At 39.7% G+C, this 18,933-nt stretch overlaps 1 protein-coding gene across 2 annotated transcripts in view; it reads left to right on the top strand.

Moving 5' to 3' along the window:
* The window catches only part of ITGA4 (integrin subunit alpha 4), a 628,337-nt gene that overhangs the window by 312,895 nt on the left and 296,509 nt on the right, over positions 1–18,933 (top strand). For both annotated transcript variants that reach the window (XM_078681473.1, XM_078681474.1), the window contains one exon: positions 928–1,013. In XM_078681473.1, coding sequence (XP_078537599.1) covers positions 928–1,013 — 86 coding nt within the window. The remainder of the gene's footprint in view (positions 1–927; positions 1,014–18,933) is intronic.

Genomic DNA, 18,933 nt, shown 5'->3' with positions numbered 1-18,933 from the left:
TGTTAGACATATGAGTGTACATTTCTATATTTATGTGTCTGTGAACACCACTAATTCTGTAGTGTTAAAGTCTCCCCTACAAAACAAGTTTATCTAATTTCTGTGCCAATGATTCTTACAAGATGAACCTTAAATGAAAGATCTCTTGGTCAATATAATACATTGGTTTCATAATCATCCGCATCACTTCCCAATTGACATGTGATATGCTGCTTTATTGAAACAATTTAAATTAACAGTTTTGTTATTCTTGTAAATGTTTCCTTGTTTAATAATCATAGGGGCAAAGGGGAAATTCTGCATAATATTAAATAGGGACATGTCTGAAGTGAGAAATAAAGTAATTAGCTTTGCATGTAGAAAGACTAAGTAAAGTTGGCATAAATTAGGGGATGGGCTGGTTGGGAGTGTTAATGATGCTACAAAAAATTATTTTGTAACTGAATATTTGAGCAAAAGGTGGGGCAAGTGGCATAGAGACCTGACCAAAGGTGGAATTAAAGTTTAGAATATAATCAAAATTGAGAATTGCGACCCAATTTGTCGAAACTTGCTAATAAGCAAACACAGATGAACGATTGAAAGGTGAAATATTATTGGAACTGGGTTGAATCATGTAGTTTAGACCACATGCCCTACAACCACCTTTCAATTTGAAACTCAAAATATGTTTTCGAGCATGATGTGTTTGAAAAAAACGGTTGTGCTTAAATAGACTATAGATCTGTGTGATACACTACTCAAATATGAATGGGAGACTTCTGATAAGGGTAATAAAAACAGATAGGATATGTTTTTTAGTTCTCATAAAGTTCAAACAAAAAAGGTCATCAATTAGAATTCAGATATATTTAGTATATCGAAGAAAAGTTATCCCTAAAAAAGTTATTACCTGGAAACCTGATGTACATTTTCTTCCAATTGAAGGTTATGCTGTCGGAGCAGGCCATTTTCGGAATTCCATTGACTATGAAGTGATTGGTGGAGCCCCACAATATGAGCAGATTGGTATGGTAAGTTTTAAAGACTTAAGTGTATCAATTTGAGATTACACAAGTATTGGCATATATGAGTACCATGCTTAAAAACAAAATTCATTAGGTGTGTTTGCTCTGTATGAAACTTTCAATATCTGTTATCTTAAAAAGTTATCATCATCATGAATACAGAGGTTTCAAAGCAGGGACCTTTTCATCCTCTGTAAAAAGACAAGGCGGCTGACATGAATATGATTAACAGTGTTTTTAGCAGGATCCAATAGTGCATTTTCGACTGCTAGATGAGAAAGAATTAGAAAGAAAAGAGTTCCTTTTGGCTGGGTCACATCATTTGGTGAAAGCTGCCCAAAAATGGGCAAAATAATACAAGTATTTGACACGATTATCACAGTTAAGAGTAGAGTAAAAACCTTGAGTGTGTTCTTTGGAATGTCATGGGAATAGGCAAATAAACTCTGTACTAGCCTCTTCTAGTTACCACCGAGATCAATTTTGTAGAACATGGCCTAACCTGGATCAGTGAACCAGGGCAGAGGTGGCATAAAGCGGTCTTACTGCAATGCTGTGAAGGTTAGAACAATTAAAAAGATAATTTTAAGTGGTACAGCATCCCACATTTACAGCACTTACCAACCTTGGCTATCATGAACACCTTATTCCTACCTGGCAAGGTAGGCATTGGTTGCCAGTGCAGGTATGGGTAAAATTTAGCATGCTACATCTGACACATAAGGCAATTTGTCATGATGCACCAGAGTATTTAAAGAATCTCATCTTATAGCTAGTATAAATCAACAGTTGGTCCTGACGAAGATAAATCGTATCTGGTCTGGAAGGCTAATTGTTCCCTCTTAAGCCACCACTGAAGCAGCCTACCAGATCAAATGTCCGTAAGCAAGCATATCCTCCCTATAAGGGACTTTTGAATGACAGTTCTATAAAAAAAAGAATTTGGGTTGCTGTATGGGCTCAAGCGCTTTATAAATATAGTGAAGATGATGATGATGGAAGTAAAAACATACTCAACAAATTCTAGGTTATGTCCATATGTATAGCACACTAATCACCCCTGAGGTTATCTAGGCACTTAAGTAGGTTAGTGTCCTCGCAGAGTAAATTGAAAGCCAGATCTACAGCTTCTTGTGGAACTCAAGAGGTGAGTAGGAGGCTCTGATGTGTTGTGGGAGGTCGTCCTATATTTTTGGTGTGATGCCTGGGAACCAACACATCATAGATGAAAAGTATGGAGAGTACTTTTGGCACATATGTTGTGTGTTGGTATTTACAGTATTGTTTTAATGTGTGTTGGCATATTTTATTTGCATTGTATAGTGTTTGTGTGTAGTTAGCTATTCGTAAAAATACATCAGCAAAATTTCCATTGGTACTCATTCAATTTCTTAGTAACTCATCCAGGGTGAAGTTAAATGCAAGGTTTTTAGATAGGTTCTATTTAAAGAACTATATAACCCACCCAAGCCCCTTCTCAAAATAACCCCTTTGAGTTTTATTGAAATCATGAATGTTTGTGCCGTGCACTGCTGTTATTTGCAGCATTCATCAAGAGCCGAGAGTAAACACTATAAGCCCAACTACCACAGATGAGAACTTGGGATGATAGAGGATGGACAATCCCTCTATTTCGATGTTTTTCAACACTTACACCGGCCCTACACTGGTCACATGTACCCAAAACTTATTTAATGTCCATGTTGATAGAATCTGAAATGGGCTGCATACTGGAGACGGATCCTGTGTTAGTAGGGGGAGCTTTGAACTTGGAGTGGTGAGAGATTCAAGATGCAAAGCAGGGTGGGTCTCTGAATTCAGAGATCTCAAAGTAATCAATTTGTTCTTCCTAGCAATACCCCCAAGTGTTACATTTGGGATGTGTTTAGAGCAATGGCAAGGGGGATGCCGATTTCAACCAATGTGGCTAAATATATATGACTAAGACAATAAAAACTGAGAAAGTTGAAAAAAAGAGGTGAAAAGGGACACAACTTGGCATTTGGCACAAAAGAAAAGAGAGAATGACTTGCTGGACTGCATGCTGATAAAATTTGCAAAACAATGCTCATCTTAAGTGGTACACTTACTGGGCCTATCAAACCTAGAAGGTGTGGTGTTTCATCAAAGGGATTTCTGCTTGTGGAAGCAGACTAAGCCTCTGTTTGAAAAACTGGGGGAAACCACAGAGAAATCAGCATGGAAACACAGGTTCCCCCATGTTATTCTCCCAAATCCATTGTTTCCCTGTCTCCAAAATTACCAGGACCCCACTAATAGTAATTTCAAAGTAGGGAAATTCTGAGGGTATTAAGGGCCTTGGTGAAGATATATATAATTAATAAAAGCAGGACCAGACTGGCTGTAGCAGGCACCGGGCTTCATCCCATCATTTTTTTACTAGTGGTGGCAGTTTTTGTTACTGGGGGGGGGCTGTTTTGCAGCAGTGTTGCAATATCAGCCCCCTGTTACAAAAGCGCAGCAGCAGTGTAGTGGTAAATATATTTGATATTTCATTTTTTTGGAGTAAGAATAGTTAAAGTGGAATTTTAATATTTGAAGGCCACTGGTGACATTTTACCATTGAGCTGTATTACAGAATTTTACTTTGGCAGCTCGCCATGACAGTGCAATGAAGGTAGAAAAAAACTAACTACAAGAATCTCACTTTTTCTGGCATTTCCTGGCGTTGCTTTGAAGGCACTCAAGTTCCAGACCACACCAGACATATCATCAGCGTCAAAGTACAATGATCATGATTACCATCCACGCACCAGGCACAACATAGTCACTTTGTTGCCTTAAAGGATAGAAGATAAAGCAGAATTATGCATTTATTGCTGCCAGAAGTTGACAAACGATGTTAAACGAAACTGGTGATAAAGAGATCACGTGCAGAGCGCCATAGGTTCTGCGACAAGAAAATGTGAACAATTAAAGAGAGCATCATAGACTGCTATTGCATCACAAGAAAAGAGAACATCTAATTTGTAGAACCCCTCACCATGACTCATGCCTATATGCCCCCCCAAGCCAGTAAATTATGGTTTTAACTGATATCACTGTTGTATGTTGCCATACCCTTTTGGAGTGCATATTGGTAGTAGTTTTGATCATTGTTAGCTTCTTAAAGCTTGTCTGGAACACCAAAACCTTATTTCTCATCTTCTTCTTCCCACCTCATTGTTTTTCTTACTTCAATATGCAAAGATGCAATCAACCACTAATAGTTTTAGATTCCTTAGGCGTACCTTCAATGATGTGGAAAAGACGATTTGAATTCTCTTCTAATTATTTAATTGCCATTGAAGGGAACTATTTGATAAAGAAAGGAAGAAGGCTGATTTATAGAATTTACTTGCTAGAGAGGCAAGCACAGATTTTTTTGAAACATTTACCAGTTTTTTCAACTCCCCCTTCCTCGCCAGAGGCATTTCTGCAGGAAATTCCAATGAGTTTGTTGAAGCTCTTGATCGCATAAAAGCTAATTATGCTGAGTATCCGCATGTGGTTATAGATACACACATACAATACTCATGATCAATTACTTAATGAACTCATTTAATTGTATGTTGCTCCTTTAAGAATGTTGTCATTTCAGTCTGAATTTGATAGCACAAATCTTTGCATGGAGATCTGATTTGTGTTCATTAGTGTAACAAGGTAATTCAGGAGAAATTACTGAGGCACAGGAATACCACTTGTAAGGAAACAAATGACACTGTAAAAAACATTTCTAAATCTGGTTCGACCTAAAAATTAGGATATTCTTTGGGTAACCTTCTGGATCGCTTCAGGCTTATGTCGATTTCTCTAGATGAATGCCATGAGGAAGTCCTCTATCTTGGGCAGTGAAATAGAAAATAGGAGCCTACCCTGTGCCTTGACCGCAACCACATAGGTGGGTAGCCCTACACTGGTGACTTGAAGTGTATTACTGACTTACTGCCTACATAGAACTCAAGGGTCAAGGTTTTAATGACTTCCCCCTATCCACTTAGCCTCACACCTGTTGAAGATGCCCTGACAGGGCACAGCTTGCCAAAAGTGATATCAATGGTTGAAGGGCATCACTGGCTTAAATCGAATGACTGAATTCAGTGGTCATTTTTATTTCGGTCTTGAGCAGCTGTTTCTTTTTGATATATAGCATGGTCTTATTCATTCGAACAACCTGATGGCAAATGGATTCTTTCTTTTTTTGCATGTGATCTTTCATGTTTTCTGTAGATGCTTTCATGAGACAGGTGTCAGTGGGCAGGCTTTTCCTGACAATCTGTGCATTTTACATACAAACGACTTACTTGTATGTAAAACATGACTCCACTATTTAGAGTATGTTGGGGAAGATTAGTGCCTCGGAAACTAATATTTGGAACTGTTATAATAGCTAAAAAAATGTACAAGATAGTTGTAATATTATTTCATACACAGGCTGACATTAGTTATGCAAAAAAAACCTGCAAACACATAACGGAGAAAATCTTCAATTCTGCTCCTTAGGAAGCTACATGCACTAAACAACATTGCAAAGTCATTCTGCTGAGTACAAAACGAATATGGAAGGAAGCTTGATTTGGTACAATTGCCTGACTTTCAGAGATGTCTCTAACTAAGGCATTGTTCACGTAGCAATGTAGATACAAGAAGCTGCCAAATAATTCTCCTTTCACTCCTCATATAGAATCACTGAGGAAGAAGATATAAAGAGATTAGGGAGGGACAAACGCGAAGACTGGTTGCTTGTGGAGAATGCTGGAGAGATGATATCAGACTTCAAACCTTCTCAGAAGTATACAAGGACAATGAACGACTGGGCATAATATTGTGACAGATGGTGCGAACAAGTCATCCAAAACCATAATTGAGAAGCTGGCAAAAATATAGGTATAAAATCGGTGGGGTTTTGACTATTTACTATAGACACCAGGAATTTGCGATATAGAATGCCTTGAGTTTTTCTAATAGTCATTTTGTTTTATATGATTGGGACATAAATCATAATTGTTCTCATCATTAATATTCACATGGTTTGTAGGCTGATTGTACATAATGAATGACTAATGATTTTAAGCAGCCAGTGCGGTGTGTCTGTGAGTTTCATGGATCAGGTTATGGGCTTTGCGCAACTACAAGTACACCTGCAGATAAGAATATCTCTGACAGGGTTGTCTGACTCCGAACACTCTGGATATAGATGAGTCTAACTCATGATTAGGAAAAGTGAGAGACACCTGCCTCTTTTCCTTTTCTCAAAAGTTGGGAAAGGGATGAGTTGAGGAGGTAAGCAAATACCCCTAGGAGCTAAGGAAACCTATCCTGATGTGCGCCACATTTCGGGGAGTGCACTACATGGTGGCCCAGGGTTAGGCTCAAACTGTAAAGATCTTTAAAAGACTTGCGTCCCTGATGTAGGTGACATATATGACGTCTGAATGTGTTTAGTGATCCTCCTCAAAGTTGGGCGTGACACCCCCTACTCCCATTTACGTTTGTTAAGAGCTTACCAAAAGCAAATGATTAGCCTTAATCATAAGTACTGAATGTGATTCTTTTTGAACAATAGCTGGACAATTAGAAGCAATGGAATAAGAAGTAGAGATTCCAGACAATATCAATGGTACACTTGCTGCTCGTTTGACAGCTAGTGGATTCCACTCGAAAGGGGGAGAATTAGTTCTAGTGAATGGCGTAAACCTAGTGTTAATACTGTAGTGTTCTATTCCTTAACTGAGTTAAAAGCTGTAGATACAGCTGGGCTATTCACAAAGTTTTTTAGATTGACCCTCAGTCTTAATATGGTCCATCTGTGTTCATTGAAGTTCCCTTAACTTACATTAGGCATTTAACATTGCTTCAGTGGAAACTCCCACAAAGAGTGCAAAGAGTAAATTTGGGGCAGTTTACAATGTCAAAACACACTTAGTCAGTATTAACTAAATACACGCCACGCCACACCCAGAGCGCGACGGCCCCTCTATTGCAGAAACAAGGTAAATGCGTACTGAGATTATAAAGATATATAGGCAATTGGGGCAAAATGTATTACAACTTTGAGGTACTAGAATATATACAAATACCCACACATGCACAAGCTACAACTATGAATCCACAAACAATAAAAATTATATTGGGGCACTGCCCAACCAAACGGAATGAAATACCATTTTGGTTAGCCTCATAGCTGCGTCGAACGTTCAGCACCCAGTGCTGAACGTTCGAATAACGATCGCTGGCCCGTCGGCCAACGGTCATGCGCAGCACTGGGGAGGTAGTGCTCGTGACGACCGTTGGCCGACGGCAGCGCTTAAGGGGCTAGAGATAAAAATAAACCAATTGAAGGCAGTTTTTCCCCATTCCCTGTCACAAGATAAACACTGAATATTTAACATGTTTGACAATGAGTATGAAGCAGTATGAAGCAGTATGTGCAACAGTCTCAGTCATTAGGAACTCGCAAAATGACTACTAGGGGTGGGCGTAACACTTGTAGTGTAATTGCATAAAATCAAAGCTAAATTTATGCAAGATCATGCAGAATTAGACATGGAATGTAAACCTGCGTCCCGAACGAACCAAAGATTGCATTTCATGCTAAGAAAATATTACTAAATTTAGGAACAGCAGCATCCAGCAGCTGCTCGCTTTCTGTTCCTGTGTCCTTGGGTAAGCATTTTTGTGCCAAGTTACTCAAAATATTGCAAATAGGCATATTTGCATATCTTCCTGTAATTTCAAATCACAAGAGTAAAGTGACATTACAAAAATTGCTCGGATTACCCAACTTAATTAACATTTTCCCCAGTCCTAATGACTACACATTGTATCCTCTCGATTGTGTTATAGCCAAAAGTGATGAAGGAAATACAAGAGAAGCAAAGAGCTTCACCTTCAGTGGTTTAGAGATGAAACGTGTAGGGGTTAAAGACAGAGATGCTGAGTTCGGTCTTTGAAATGGTAAAATTGATGCAGCATGATTAGCTATTTGTAAACGATATGCTGCCACTCCACAAGTTCAGAAAGCATTAGAGTTGCCAAAACTAATATCTAAAGTATATGTCTACAATGTAAGAGACAGTGTAGGGCTGAGGCCTCATGACTTCAATTAGAAAACGCGATAAGAATGAAAATTAGGTGAAAGAAATAACCTAATTTTCATTAAATTAGGTGAAAGAAATAAAACCAGGGTTGGCTTTTGAGGGGAAGATGGCGGCCGGACGCTAACGCGGTCGGGAGCTCCTTGCCTCTTACCACGAATGATGCAGAATTAAGCCGCTACGCGCTTGGAAAAGTTAGTGAAATTATGCAAATAATGTTAAACTCTTGGTGGTCTCATCAAGTTTCGAAGTAAACAGTTTTTCAATCAGGATCTCCGTTTTACCCCTTCTCGACCTCCGGAGCCTGTGAAGCCTGTGGAGCCTGCAGCATCGGTTCGGAGACGGAGACGAGCACGGAAGGCATGAAAGTTTAGATAAAAAAAACGATCCGAACTTACTTGCTACTGGGGGATGACTGGGGGATGTCTCCCGGTGCCGGGGGGGGAGAGCGGAGCCGACATACACTCGCAGTTGCACGCCTGACGGTGAGCACAGGGCAGGAGAGCCGAGCTTCGCAGGTTCTCGGCGGCAGCAGCGGCAGCTCTGGGCGCAACTCGCAGGTCTTTCGGTGGGAGGCGGCCTATGTAGCTCAACGCAGCTGCAGAAGAGCAGCAAGGCAGATTTCGGTCTTTTTCCAGGGGAAGGCTAAGGAAGCCAGGGAAGCTACATGGAGCACTTCTGCCACAAACAAACAGAAAATAACAGGTGAAGAAAGATGCGAAGGTGGACGTGAAGGTGGATGTGAAGGCTTAGAGATACTCGAGGTACTCAGGGGAGCTGGAGGTTTGGTGGAGAGCTTTGCTATAGAGAGCTTAGCTTTAGTTCACGGTTTACAATCACATTTGGAGCCCTCACAGGATAAAAAGCTTGCCCCAATACTCCCTACACAATTAGAGTTGTCAATAGCTCAGACACCTCTGTCTCGCTTCAACCAAAGCAAGTATCCCATAGAGAGGTTACTTCCAGCAAAGGTGGAGGGGCCAAGTCAGACTCTTGTGAAGGCATCAGACGAACCCCCAGCCTGTATAGACAACTCAGGTCCTAAAGGGGGGGAGGGTGAAAAACAAAGGAGGGAGGCACAGTTAGGGCAAAACCCCCCTGGTGAGTTACCCGGAGAGCCTCAGGGTCCTAATAAAGAGTTTCTACAAGCCACTACCAGTGAATTACCACAACTACCACAAAGTGAGAACATATTGGATGTGGTTGCTCCTCTGATTAGTCCTGATAGTAAAAGCAGGTCCTCCTACTGTCTTAGCAATAGACAGTTTTCGAAAGCGAATTTTCCACCCATTACGAAACAGCCAGTTGTCCCCAGGATTACCAGAAGAGTTACTCGCAAGGCCTTGAAACCTCAAACGACTAAAGGCAGTAATAAGAAAAAACAAACGGGGGACAGTCTAGAGGTTACGGAGGAAAGTAAGACCTCCAAAATAAAAGTTAACCCTTCATTAAAGTCGTATTTTAAATTACAGAGTCAAGGTTATAATAAGGAGAAAAATAAGGAACAGGGAGAAACAACATTGTTCAGAAGTGAGATGGATGATAGCCTGGCTCCCGGCATAATTGATGAAGTTAGTGGGGTAGCGGAGAGGGGGACAAATGAAATGAATGTCGATCTTATGCAGTTACCTACTTCCTCCCAAAGTCAAAAGTCTAGTCCGACCCGAAGTTTACCACCCAGCTCAGACAAAACCCCGCTTCATAGCTTAGCACAGAGTCTCCCTGGAAACACATCCACCGACTTGTCAATAACTGTGTCTAAAAATCAAGTTTCTGTCTCGAGACCCGCCCAGGATAGACCCCAAAGCAGTACAGATACCCTGCTGGAAAAGATGATGGAAGAAATCAGATCAAGGTTTGAGATCATAGGAAAACAACCAAAATAAGATACAAGAAAGATTCGAGATGTTGGATGTTAAGATGAATGCGCTGGGAGAGAGAGTCAAAGCAGTGGAAGAGGTGGTGGAAGAGCTAAGTAAAAATGCTGAAGTAACCCAGAAGGAGATAAGAGCTTTGAAAGTCAAAGATAAAAATATTGAAGAAAAATTGGAAGCGCTAGAAAATCAATCTCGAAGGTGCAACCTCAGACTGCTTAATGATCCTGAAGGACGAGAGGGTTCAGACATAAAAAACGTTATGGTCTCTCTGCTGGAGGAGTTTTTCCCTTGGAGTAAAACCCATGGTCTGTTAGAAGATATACAAAGGGTACACAGAGACCCCTTCGGCAAATCAAAGGAAAGAAAAAACCCTAGGAAAATCTTAATAAATTTCAAGACTTACACACTCAAAGAAAAAATACTGAGCGAGGCACTGAAAGTAGGAGACCTCAGCAAGGATAATTGGACTTTTAGAATTAGATCGGACATCGCAAAAGTGACTCAGGATAGGCAATGGGAGCTAGGTCAGTTAATGCCGGAATTAAAAACATTAGGCGCCACTAACCAAATGAAATTCCCAGCCTCCCTTAGAATAATGTGGAAGAACAAAATGCACAATATTAGAGATCCCAAAGAAGTCAAAGCCTTAATCGGACGAATACGAGACCAGATAAAAATTCAATCACTGACCCAAATATAATCACACAAACTTAGCTGTTTGAAAAAAAAAAAATGAGGAAAAAATAGTAGCGACTTATAAGAAAAATTAAATAGAGGCAGGGAGCTCAAAGTGGGCCGAGAATAGAGCCAAAGGAGAATTAGGGAGGTTCCCCCATGGCGGGTGGGTGTATCTTCTCACTTTGGTTTTGTTTCTTTTCACTACTTTCATTTTAGTTGTAACATATAATCTCAAAAGAAGGGGAAAAAAAGCGGTGAAAATGCACAGGGGATGGGAGCAAGATAGGGAAAAAAACGAAAAAAATTGTCCTCTTCAACTTCAACTCAATAGATATAGAAGGAAGGAGAAATTCAGGGGCTGGCAAAATAAGAGAAAGAAATGAGTCAGAGTATGAGACAAATAAAGATAACTACCTGGAATGTGAATGGGCTACGCACCAAGAGTAGGCGGAGGAAGATCTTTGAATATTTAAAATCGTCTGATAGTGAGATCATAATCCTGCAAGAAACTCATTTATTAAAGAAAGAATGGGAGGAAATAGTGAAAAGTATAAGCTGGCTGGACTCGTATATGTACGGACCAAGAATGTGTTATTAAGGGGGTAGCTATATTAATTAAGAAATCTCTGAGAGCAAGGATAGAGGTTACAGAAGTAGATCATAAAGGAAGGTGGGCAATAGCTAATATTAGATTACTTAATCAATCCCTCTCTGTGGTGCGCTATTACGGTCCAAATTTGGACGATCCTTCTCCCCTTCAAACACTATATTCACATCTGATCACAATATCAGGCCCCATCATTATGGGTGGAGATTTTAATATTATTCCAGACCCTAAAGTTGATAGGTACCCAAAGGGGAAACAAATCAATCTCCCGAAAATGAGAGAATGGTTGAGAATTTATAAAAAGGATTTGAACTTAATAGACATTTGGAAAAAGAAGGGCGATGATCAAGAGAAGTTCTCTTTTAGGAACAAGAAGCTAGGGATACAGTCTAGAATTGACTTCTTTTTAATAGATCAGGGCCTACTGAAAAAAATCCTAAAAGTTGCCCATCTCCCTGCTCACCTTTCAGATCACTCGGCAGTACAAATGATAATCTCATTAGAGGATATAGCGAAACCTTCAAGGTGGACGATGGATCGTTCAATTCTTTTAAATTCCGAGGCTGTCAACCAACTCAGGGAGGAGACAGAACAGTTTTTTTAGATCAATAATGAAGGGGCACCAACACATATAGTTTGGGATACATATAAAGCGGTGATTAGGGGTAGTCTGTTAAGCCTAGCCTCCCATAAATCGAGAGAGCTTAAAAGGAAGATACAAAGTATAGAAGAAAACATTTCATCATTAGATCAGCAAATATTCACAGATCCAAAAGACCCAGCTCTGGAAGCAGAGAGACTTAATCTAAAAAATAGGCTGTCAGAAATTCTAGAAGATAAGTTGAAAGAAAGGTGGGAATGTAGCAAGCTGGCACATTACGAATATGGGGAGGGCTGTGGAAAATTACTGGCTTGGAAAATAAGAACAGATCGGTCTAGAAACAAAATCCTATTTATAGACCCAAGCAACCCTACACATAACGGAGCAGAAGAAGATACAATAAAGCAAGAATTCTTAGCCTTCTTTGATGATTTCTATTCCGATGACTGTAACCCATCTATGGAAGAGATTGATACATTTTTAGAGGCTCAAATTATCCCAAAGCTAACTCAAGAAGAAAAAGACAAATTAAATTCAGAGATCACTACTCTAGAAGTTGAGCAAGTTATTAGAAACTTAAAAAGAGGTAAGGCTGCAGGTCCGGACGCCCTCCCAAATGAGATTTATATTAATCTAAAAGACACTCTTGTTATCCCCCTTACTACTCTCTTTAACAAAGTTTTTCTTAAAAACTGCAGTCTTCCTGACTCTTGGAATGATGCAACCATTTCTATCCTCCTAAAACCGGGTAAAAATTCTAAGATGCGAGTCCTACCGTCCTATATCCATCTTAAATTGGGACTACAACATTTTTACCCAAATAATGGCGAAAAGACTTGGTTGTGTGATCGGTTCCCTAATTGACTATAACCAAAAAGGCTTTGTGGCAGGTAGAAATCTGCAAGATTTAACCCACGAGCTTATTGGAGCTATAGATATTGCCATCTGCGAGAAGCTGCCCCTTTCTATAATCACTATCCATGCAGCAAAAGCATTTGAGAGTCAATTGGCTCTATCTGAGTGAAGTACTAAACAAATTTGACTTAGAAACTAACATCTTGAATATGGTAAAAAACATCTACAAAGCTCCTAACGCCAGAATCTTAATCAATGGGTAGCTAACTGATCAACTCTTTATACAGAGAGGTACACGCCAGGGATGCCCCCTATCCCCGCTATTATTCAATTTATATATGGAACCAGCAGCAGAATGTCTTAGGAACCATCTAGCCATTGCCCCTTTCTCACACCTAGGTTGGCATAAAAAAGTAGCACTATATGCAGATGACCTAATGATATTTACATCCCATCTTAAAGAAGCCCTTGAAGCAACGGAAGAGACTCTAACGAACTTTGGGAAAATATCGGGTTATCAAATTAACAAATCTAAAACAGAGACCATGACTTGGAACGAGGTCTTCTTGAGCCCATATAACAAAGAACAAATCAGATACCTGGGTATTGACTTGGTTAAAGATCTAGATAAGGTTCCACAGATTAATTTTCATAGAGTCCAGCTTGAAGTTAAAAGATTGCTGAAAGTATGGAGTAGCTTGCCGTTGTCTATATTGGGTAAATTAAACATTCTTAAAATGTCAGTCCTACCGAAGTTTACGTTCATCTTCGGAGCCATTCCGCTCGAGTTCAATAGGGAGTCTATTAAGAAAATCCAGGGAGAGTTATCAAGTTTCATTTGGTCATCGAAAAAACCCAGAATTGCTTGGACTAAAATAAGGAGGAAAAAAAACCAGGGTGGGTTAGCTACCCCAGATATTTTAGAATACTGTAGAGCATTCCAATTTAAAAATAATAGAATCTTGTTAGGCCCACATGAAAATTACCCGTTATATATGCAGATAATGACAAATGACACCAGTCATTTCCTTTTTAAATTCGGTCACCCGAAATTTTTCTAAAAAGTTAAGTTGAAGACTCTAAGAGCAGCTGCAAAATCATGGTATTGCATCAGGTCGACTGTGAATATTCCCCTTTACAGCGATAAAGCTCCTATTTGGGACTCACCTAGTACCCCGGAATGTCTTAAAGACTCTTTGTCGCTCCCACTAAAAACAGCAGGAATTGTAGCATGGGGGCAATTACAATATCAAAATAAAATCCTAGACTGGGAAATATTAAATGAAACCACGAACTCCTCTTTAGCTAAGTTTAAATATTATCAACTTTCAAGTTTTGCAACGTCAGTTAAGGAAACCAAAACAGGCAATACAACCCTAGAAAGCAAAATGTTGGAGAAGCCTTTCAAGAAAGAGGTATCATTCTGGTATTGGGCCCTCATAACATCGGGGAGGAAGAATTTCGGATACCGGAGAGAATTTGGGGGAAAGATCTGCCAACGCTGGATACAAACCTCTTATGGCAAGCATCTATGAGCAAATGCTGGTCAATAGTAACATCTGCGGCATTAAAAAGAAATCACTTATATACAACCCACAGGGCTTATTGGACGCCGGAAAAACTATAAAAATTTAGGGGATCTGTGGTGAAGTCCTGCCCGAAATGCGGTTTACCGAAGGCCAATGACCTGCATATGTTCTGGCAGTGCCCCCATCTCGAGGATTTCTGGAAGGCGGTGGGTAAAACCATAGAAGTGGTTTTGGGAAAACAGCTAACAGTGAGTATGGAAATGGTTTTTTTCGGGGTGTCCGGGTCTCTATCAGCAGACAGACTAACAAAACGGGAAGAAAATCTGGTGTTTCTTTTAATCTTATTAGCCAGAAGAGATATGTGTAAAATGGATCACACCAATAGCTCCTTTACAGGAGGAGTGGCTCTCTTCGGTGCTTAGAATATATAATTTAGATTAAAAAAAGAAACCATTTTCAAAAAAACTGAGCTTTTGGGAACTGTGGGAAAATCATTTTCGGGGTATATAAATTTCAAAATGTCTGAAGATTTATTGTGTTTTTTTTTTATAAGTACGTCCTATGATTAAGTGCAAGCAACACTAATAGGATTGCAGGCCTATTAGAGTAGCCATGATGGCTAGCTCAACCCACCTCGAATTTTACAACCTTCTACAATAGTATTTGGAAGTAAAGGGTCCCCTAATTTTTCCCATATGGTTTTAACACTGTGATAGGTACAGGACACGTTTCGAAGGGAAAAGGGGGCAACCCTGATAACTCCTTACTATAAGTGATGCACAATGAGGAAAAAAAAAAAGAAAGAAATAAAACCAGAGATGCAATGATCCTGGAGAAAAGAGAGAAATATGAATTTATGGGTGGATCAAAAAAGAAGTAATAATTTCATCATAAAGATGAAGAGCTCAGATGATACACCCTGAAAAATAGGAGAGAAATAAGAGTTCCAGCTAGATATCAATCTTCTGATAAGTGCTATCCTTATTCTTGATAGGATCATGGAGATAAAAGACAGAGTTCAGTAGAGGTGCATATTCTTCCCAAGGATCTGATACAGGGCCAAACTATCAACAACGAAGGGGAGAAGGCAGAGGGGCTGAACCCTCAAAACCGTCATTTCGGAAGTCATTGCAGCAGGGAAACAGGATGCCTCAATGCCAGCCTATAGCTCATGGAGTCATAAAAAGGCCTGTTAGGCTTAGTAGCAATGGGTTTCATTTCATTCTGACCAGGGGTCAGCTTTTATCTCTAGCTGAGCTAAGCACTTGCAATAATTGGGGGTAGCCCTCGGATTCCGCACCCCTATTGGCCCCGTTCAAAAGGTCCTAGAGAGAGCCAACAGTACATTAAAAAAGCATTAACTTTGTGGGTATTAGACAATGGTGGATCATGGGTCCAAAACCGGTCAGGTGCACAGAGGGCAATAACTATTATGCTTAGACATGGAATCAATGAAAAACGTTCTTTGCAAAGTAAATGGAGAAGACTTAAGAACAGTATAAGAGAATACATGTAACTCTCTTGGACATACATGTGGCTTGCTTTACCATCAATCCCATTAATAAATTGGTTGATAATAGTGCTTATAATATAAGGATGGTGCATGGAGTATACATTTCAGAAATAGAGAACCCATCTATGATTATCAGACAGTCAAACAATCAAAGTGACATGCATAGAATAAGTAGAGAAATATCGTAACAACAAATACTAACCACCCCCTACTGCAAGATGATGTTTATTGAGAAGAATTATACCATCAGATTTAGGGCCCAAATAAGAGTTTGGCCATCCTCGAGCGGGCTGTCATGCCGTCGCCCCGCTTCAGGACCGCCAAATGGGGCCACTGGTCTTCCGCCACATTACGAGTATTTTTGAAATCTGGTGGACAGTGGCGGACAGTCCTTTGGCGTTCCCATGATGATGCCTTTTAAAATGGCATTGCAATGGCAACGCCAAAGCCCGTTCCTGCATGACATGGACTGTCAAGTCCATGCTGTGCAGGAAAGGGGGTGCATGCACCCAGGGGGGCACATCTTGTGCCTCTCTGCATGCATTCCATGGGCCTGAGGCAATAGGTGACCCACTGCCATGAAACTGCTGACAGTGAGGAATCTCATAATACACTTGGAAGTACTGCAGCAGCACCACCAAGCATATAATGGCCTCAAGACCACAGGGGATCGCAGTTCCCCTGCAGCTGCAGCGGCCTTACAATGGCCCTACCAACATAGTCATTATACAGTGGTCGGACCACTGGTACGGCATTCCCTGACCACCACCGCACCTCCATCATGGTTTTGGCGGTCCCATGGACCGCTGAACTCATAATCAGGCCCCTCGGTACCACAAGAACTGTTCAAAATACACATAATTTTCACCTAGATTTAGATGGCCTCTTGCCTCCAAGTTCCTATTCATGTGATTGGACGCGAGATACTGTCAAAAATCTGTTGACAGACTTTCATTCATATGCTTCAATGTGCAATGCTGACCTTCATCTTGGGGTGGAAAATTATAAGCGGATATCCTGCTACACTGGATATGCTGTCTGGTATCTACATATATCTAATGCAACAAGAAGACCAGCTATCAAGAATGGGAACTGTGCTTAGTCCCAATGATCAGCAGTAAAGCTGATTTTGAAAAAAAATTGCCTTATCTCCACTTCTTAAGTGCAGGAATGATAATGAAACGTTTTGTTATACTCAAAACGCTACAATCCTTACATATGTGTCTAGTAAAATCAGTATGGGAAACAGAAAGTTTGCAAATTCAAGGGTCAGATATATTGTTTCTAGCAGGTTACATTGCAAAATATTTTATATTTTTGAGTGACACACTTCAACAAATAATGTGTGCAGGCTTCCCTGATGGAAATTAGTTATTAATACCTCAGGCACCCAGAGAAATGTATTTTACTTTCTTGAATTAGAAATGGGGAAGAACATTGACTGATAATGAAATGCAAGTAATGATTAAAATAATGATACTTTTAAAATGTGTCTCCAGGATCAAATAGAACATGTTTATGGATTTCACCACAAACGAATCACTCTTCTGAATGATTGCAAGGAGTAACTGGTCCATTAGCTAATAAACTGATCGTAGGTATAACAGGCGTATATATTGACAGTTCGAATATTGGTAAATTATGCCAAGAGTGGGTGAGTGTTTTAGCATTGTAAACTTTAACCCGTTCGGTGCTGATGACGGCTCCCGGCCGTCATGAGTTACGGTGGGCGTGTGCTGATGACGGCCGGGAGCCGTCATGACCACGCCCGCGATCGGAATGTGACGCACAGGCGCGGCATTCCAGCTGCAGCCAGGGGGTTAAGGCAACATATAAATGCTTTTAATGAAAATATGAATGTTAATTTTTCTTAATAGTCCAAGTAAACCTAGGAAAATGAAGCAAAATTTGAGTACCGGGACAGCTGTTGCTATAGTACATACATGTGCTGCAGAAACTCCACAAAAACGTAGCACAATAAATGAAGAAGAATTACGAGAAACATTTATTTTAATAGACAATGTTTTGAAGATGGTAAAGAAAATATATTCAATATCAGAAATTACCTATATTACTTTTGATGCAGAAAAACAGTGACAAATTATAGGCTTGAACAAGAACAGTTGAAAGCTATATTCAGTTTACCAACTTCTTTACATGAATTGATATTGCATAAGATTCAGTGAAATTTCTTAAATGAAATTGAGATATTTAGTATGTATAATTTCAGGGAACATCAAAAAATGCTAAGCAAACCTGATTCAGTGACCGTTTTGATTTCAGTACAGAGAGTTTAAGCTATTAATATACTCCTTATGAAAAATCTAGTATTACATGAATATATTACAATACTTATTAATGTAGTGCAAAGAGAAGTATGTTTTATTTAGAAAGCTGTTGGTAGGTATATACAAATGGGAAATTCGATGTTGAAGTATATATGGGAAATTTCATACATAATGCATTATTCATCAGAAGACAGACTTTCTTTTAAATGCAAATAGCTGTTCAAATCCAGTACAGACCTAATTTATATGTAAACAAATAGTTTAGATAAAGAAAGCCCCACAAGCACAGTTGTATTTGTGTAAATTGAGTCTCCACAAACAAACATTTTAGAGATGTTAGAAACAAGGAACAATGTTCCTCAGGTTGTGCTGAGATGTGCGCATTTTAGCAGGCCAGTCCCTTCCAGATGAATTAGTCCAGTTGATCTTGCATTTTTGGAACAATAACTGATGAACAGTCAGCTCTATGGTACAGTAAGAGGCAACCTGACTAGACTAAAGTAGGAATTATGTGGCAGATTAATTGATCTGGTGATATTCCAAAGGACATGAAAGGATGACCAGCACTCATGAAGCTTTAACTGATGGATGAGTAGTAGTGGCATTTTAACTGATGTGGTTGGAAAATGTGTCAAATAAGATGATGAGCAGTCATTATCTGCAGACTAAACTATGGGTAGAGGTTTTATGGAATTATAAGTGACAGAAAACCATTTACTAAAACGGTAAACAATGGGAATACATTCTGTGTTGCAGAAACTGATAGAAAATACATTTACTTCCAATCATTACCTTTGAGACATGTCTGCCTTTACAGACTGCACTCCCAATCATCAAAGCACACCAATCAAAATCCAACAGTTGGGCCACCTTAATCATGT

The sequence above is a fragment of the Lissotriton helveticus genome, chromosome 3_1, assembly GCF_964261635.1.
Source record: "Lissotriton helveticus chromosome 3_1, aLisHel1.1, whole genome shotgun sequence".
NCBI lineage: Eukaryota > Metazoa > Chordata > Amphibia > Caudata > Salamandridae > Lissotriton > Lissotriton helveticus.
This window is presented reverse-complemented; position numbering and strand designations above follow the sequence as displayed.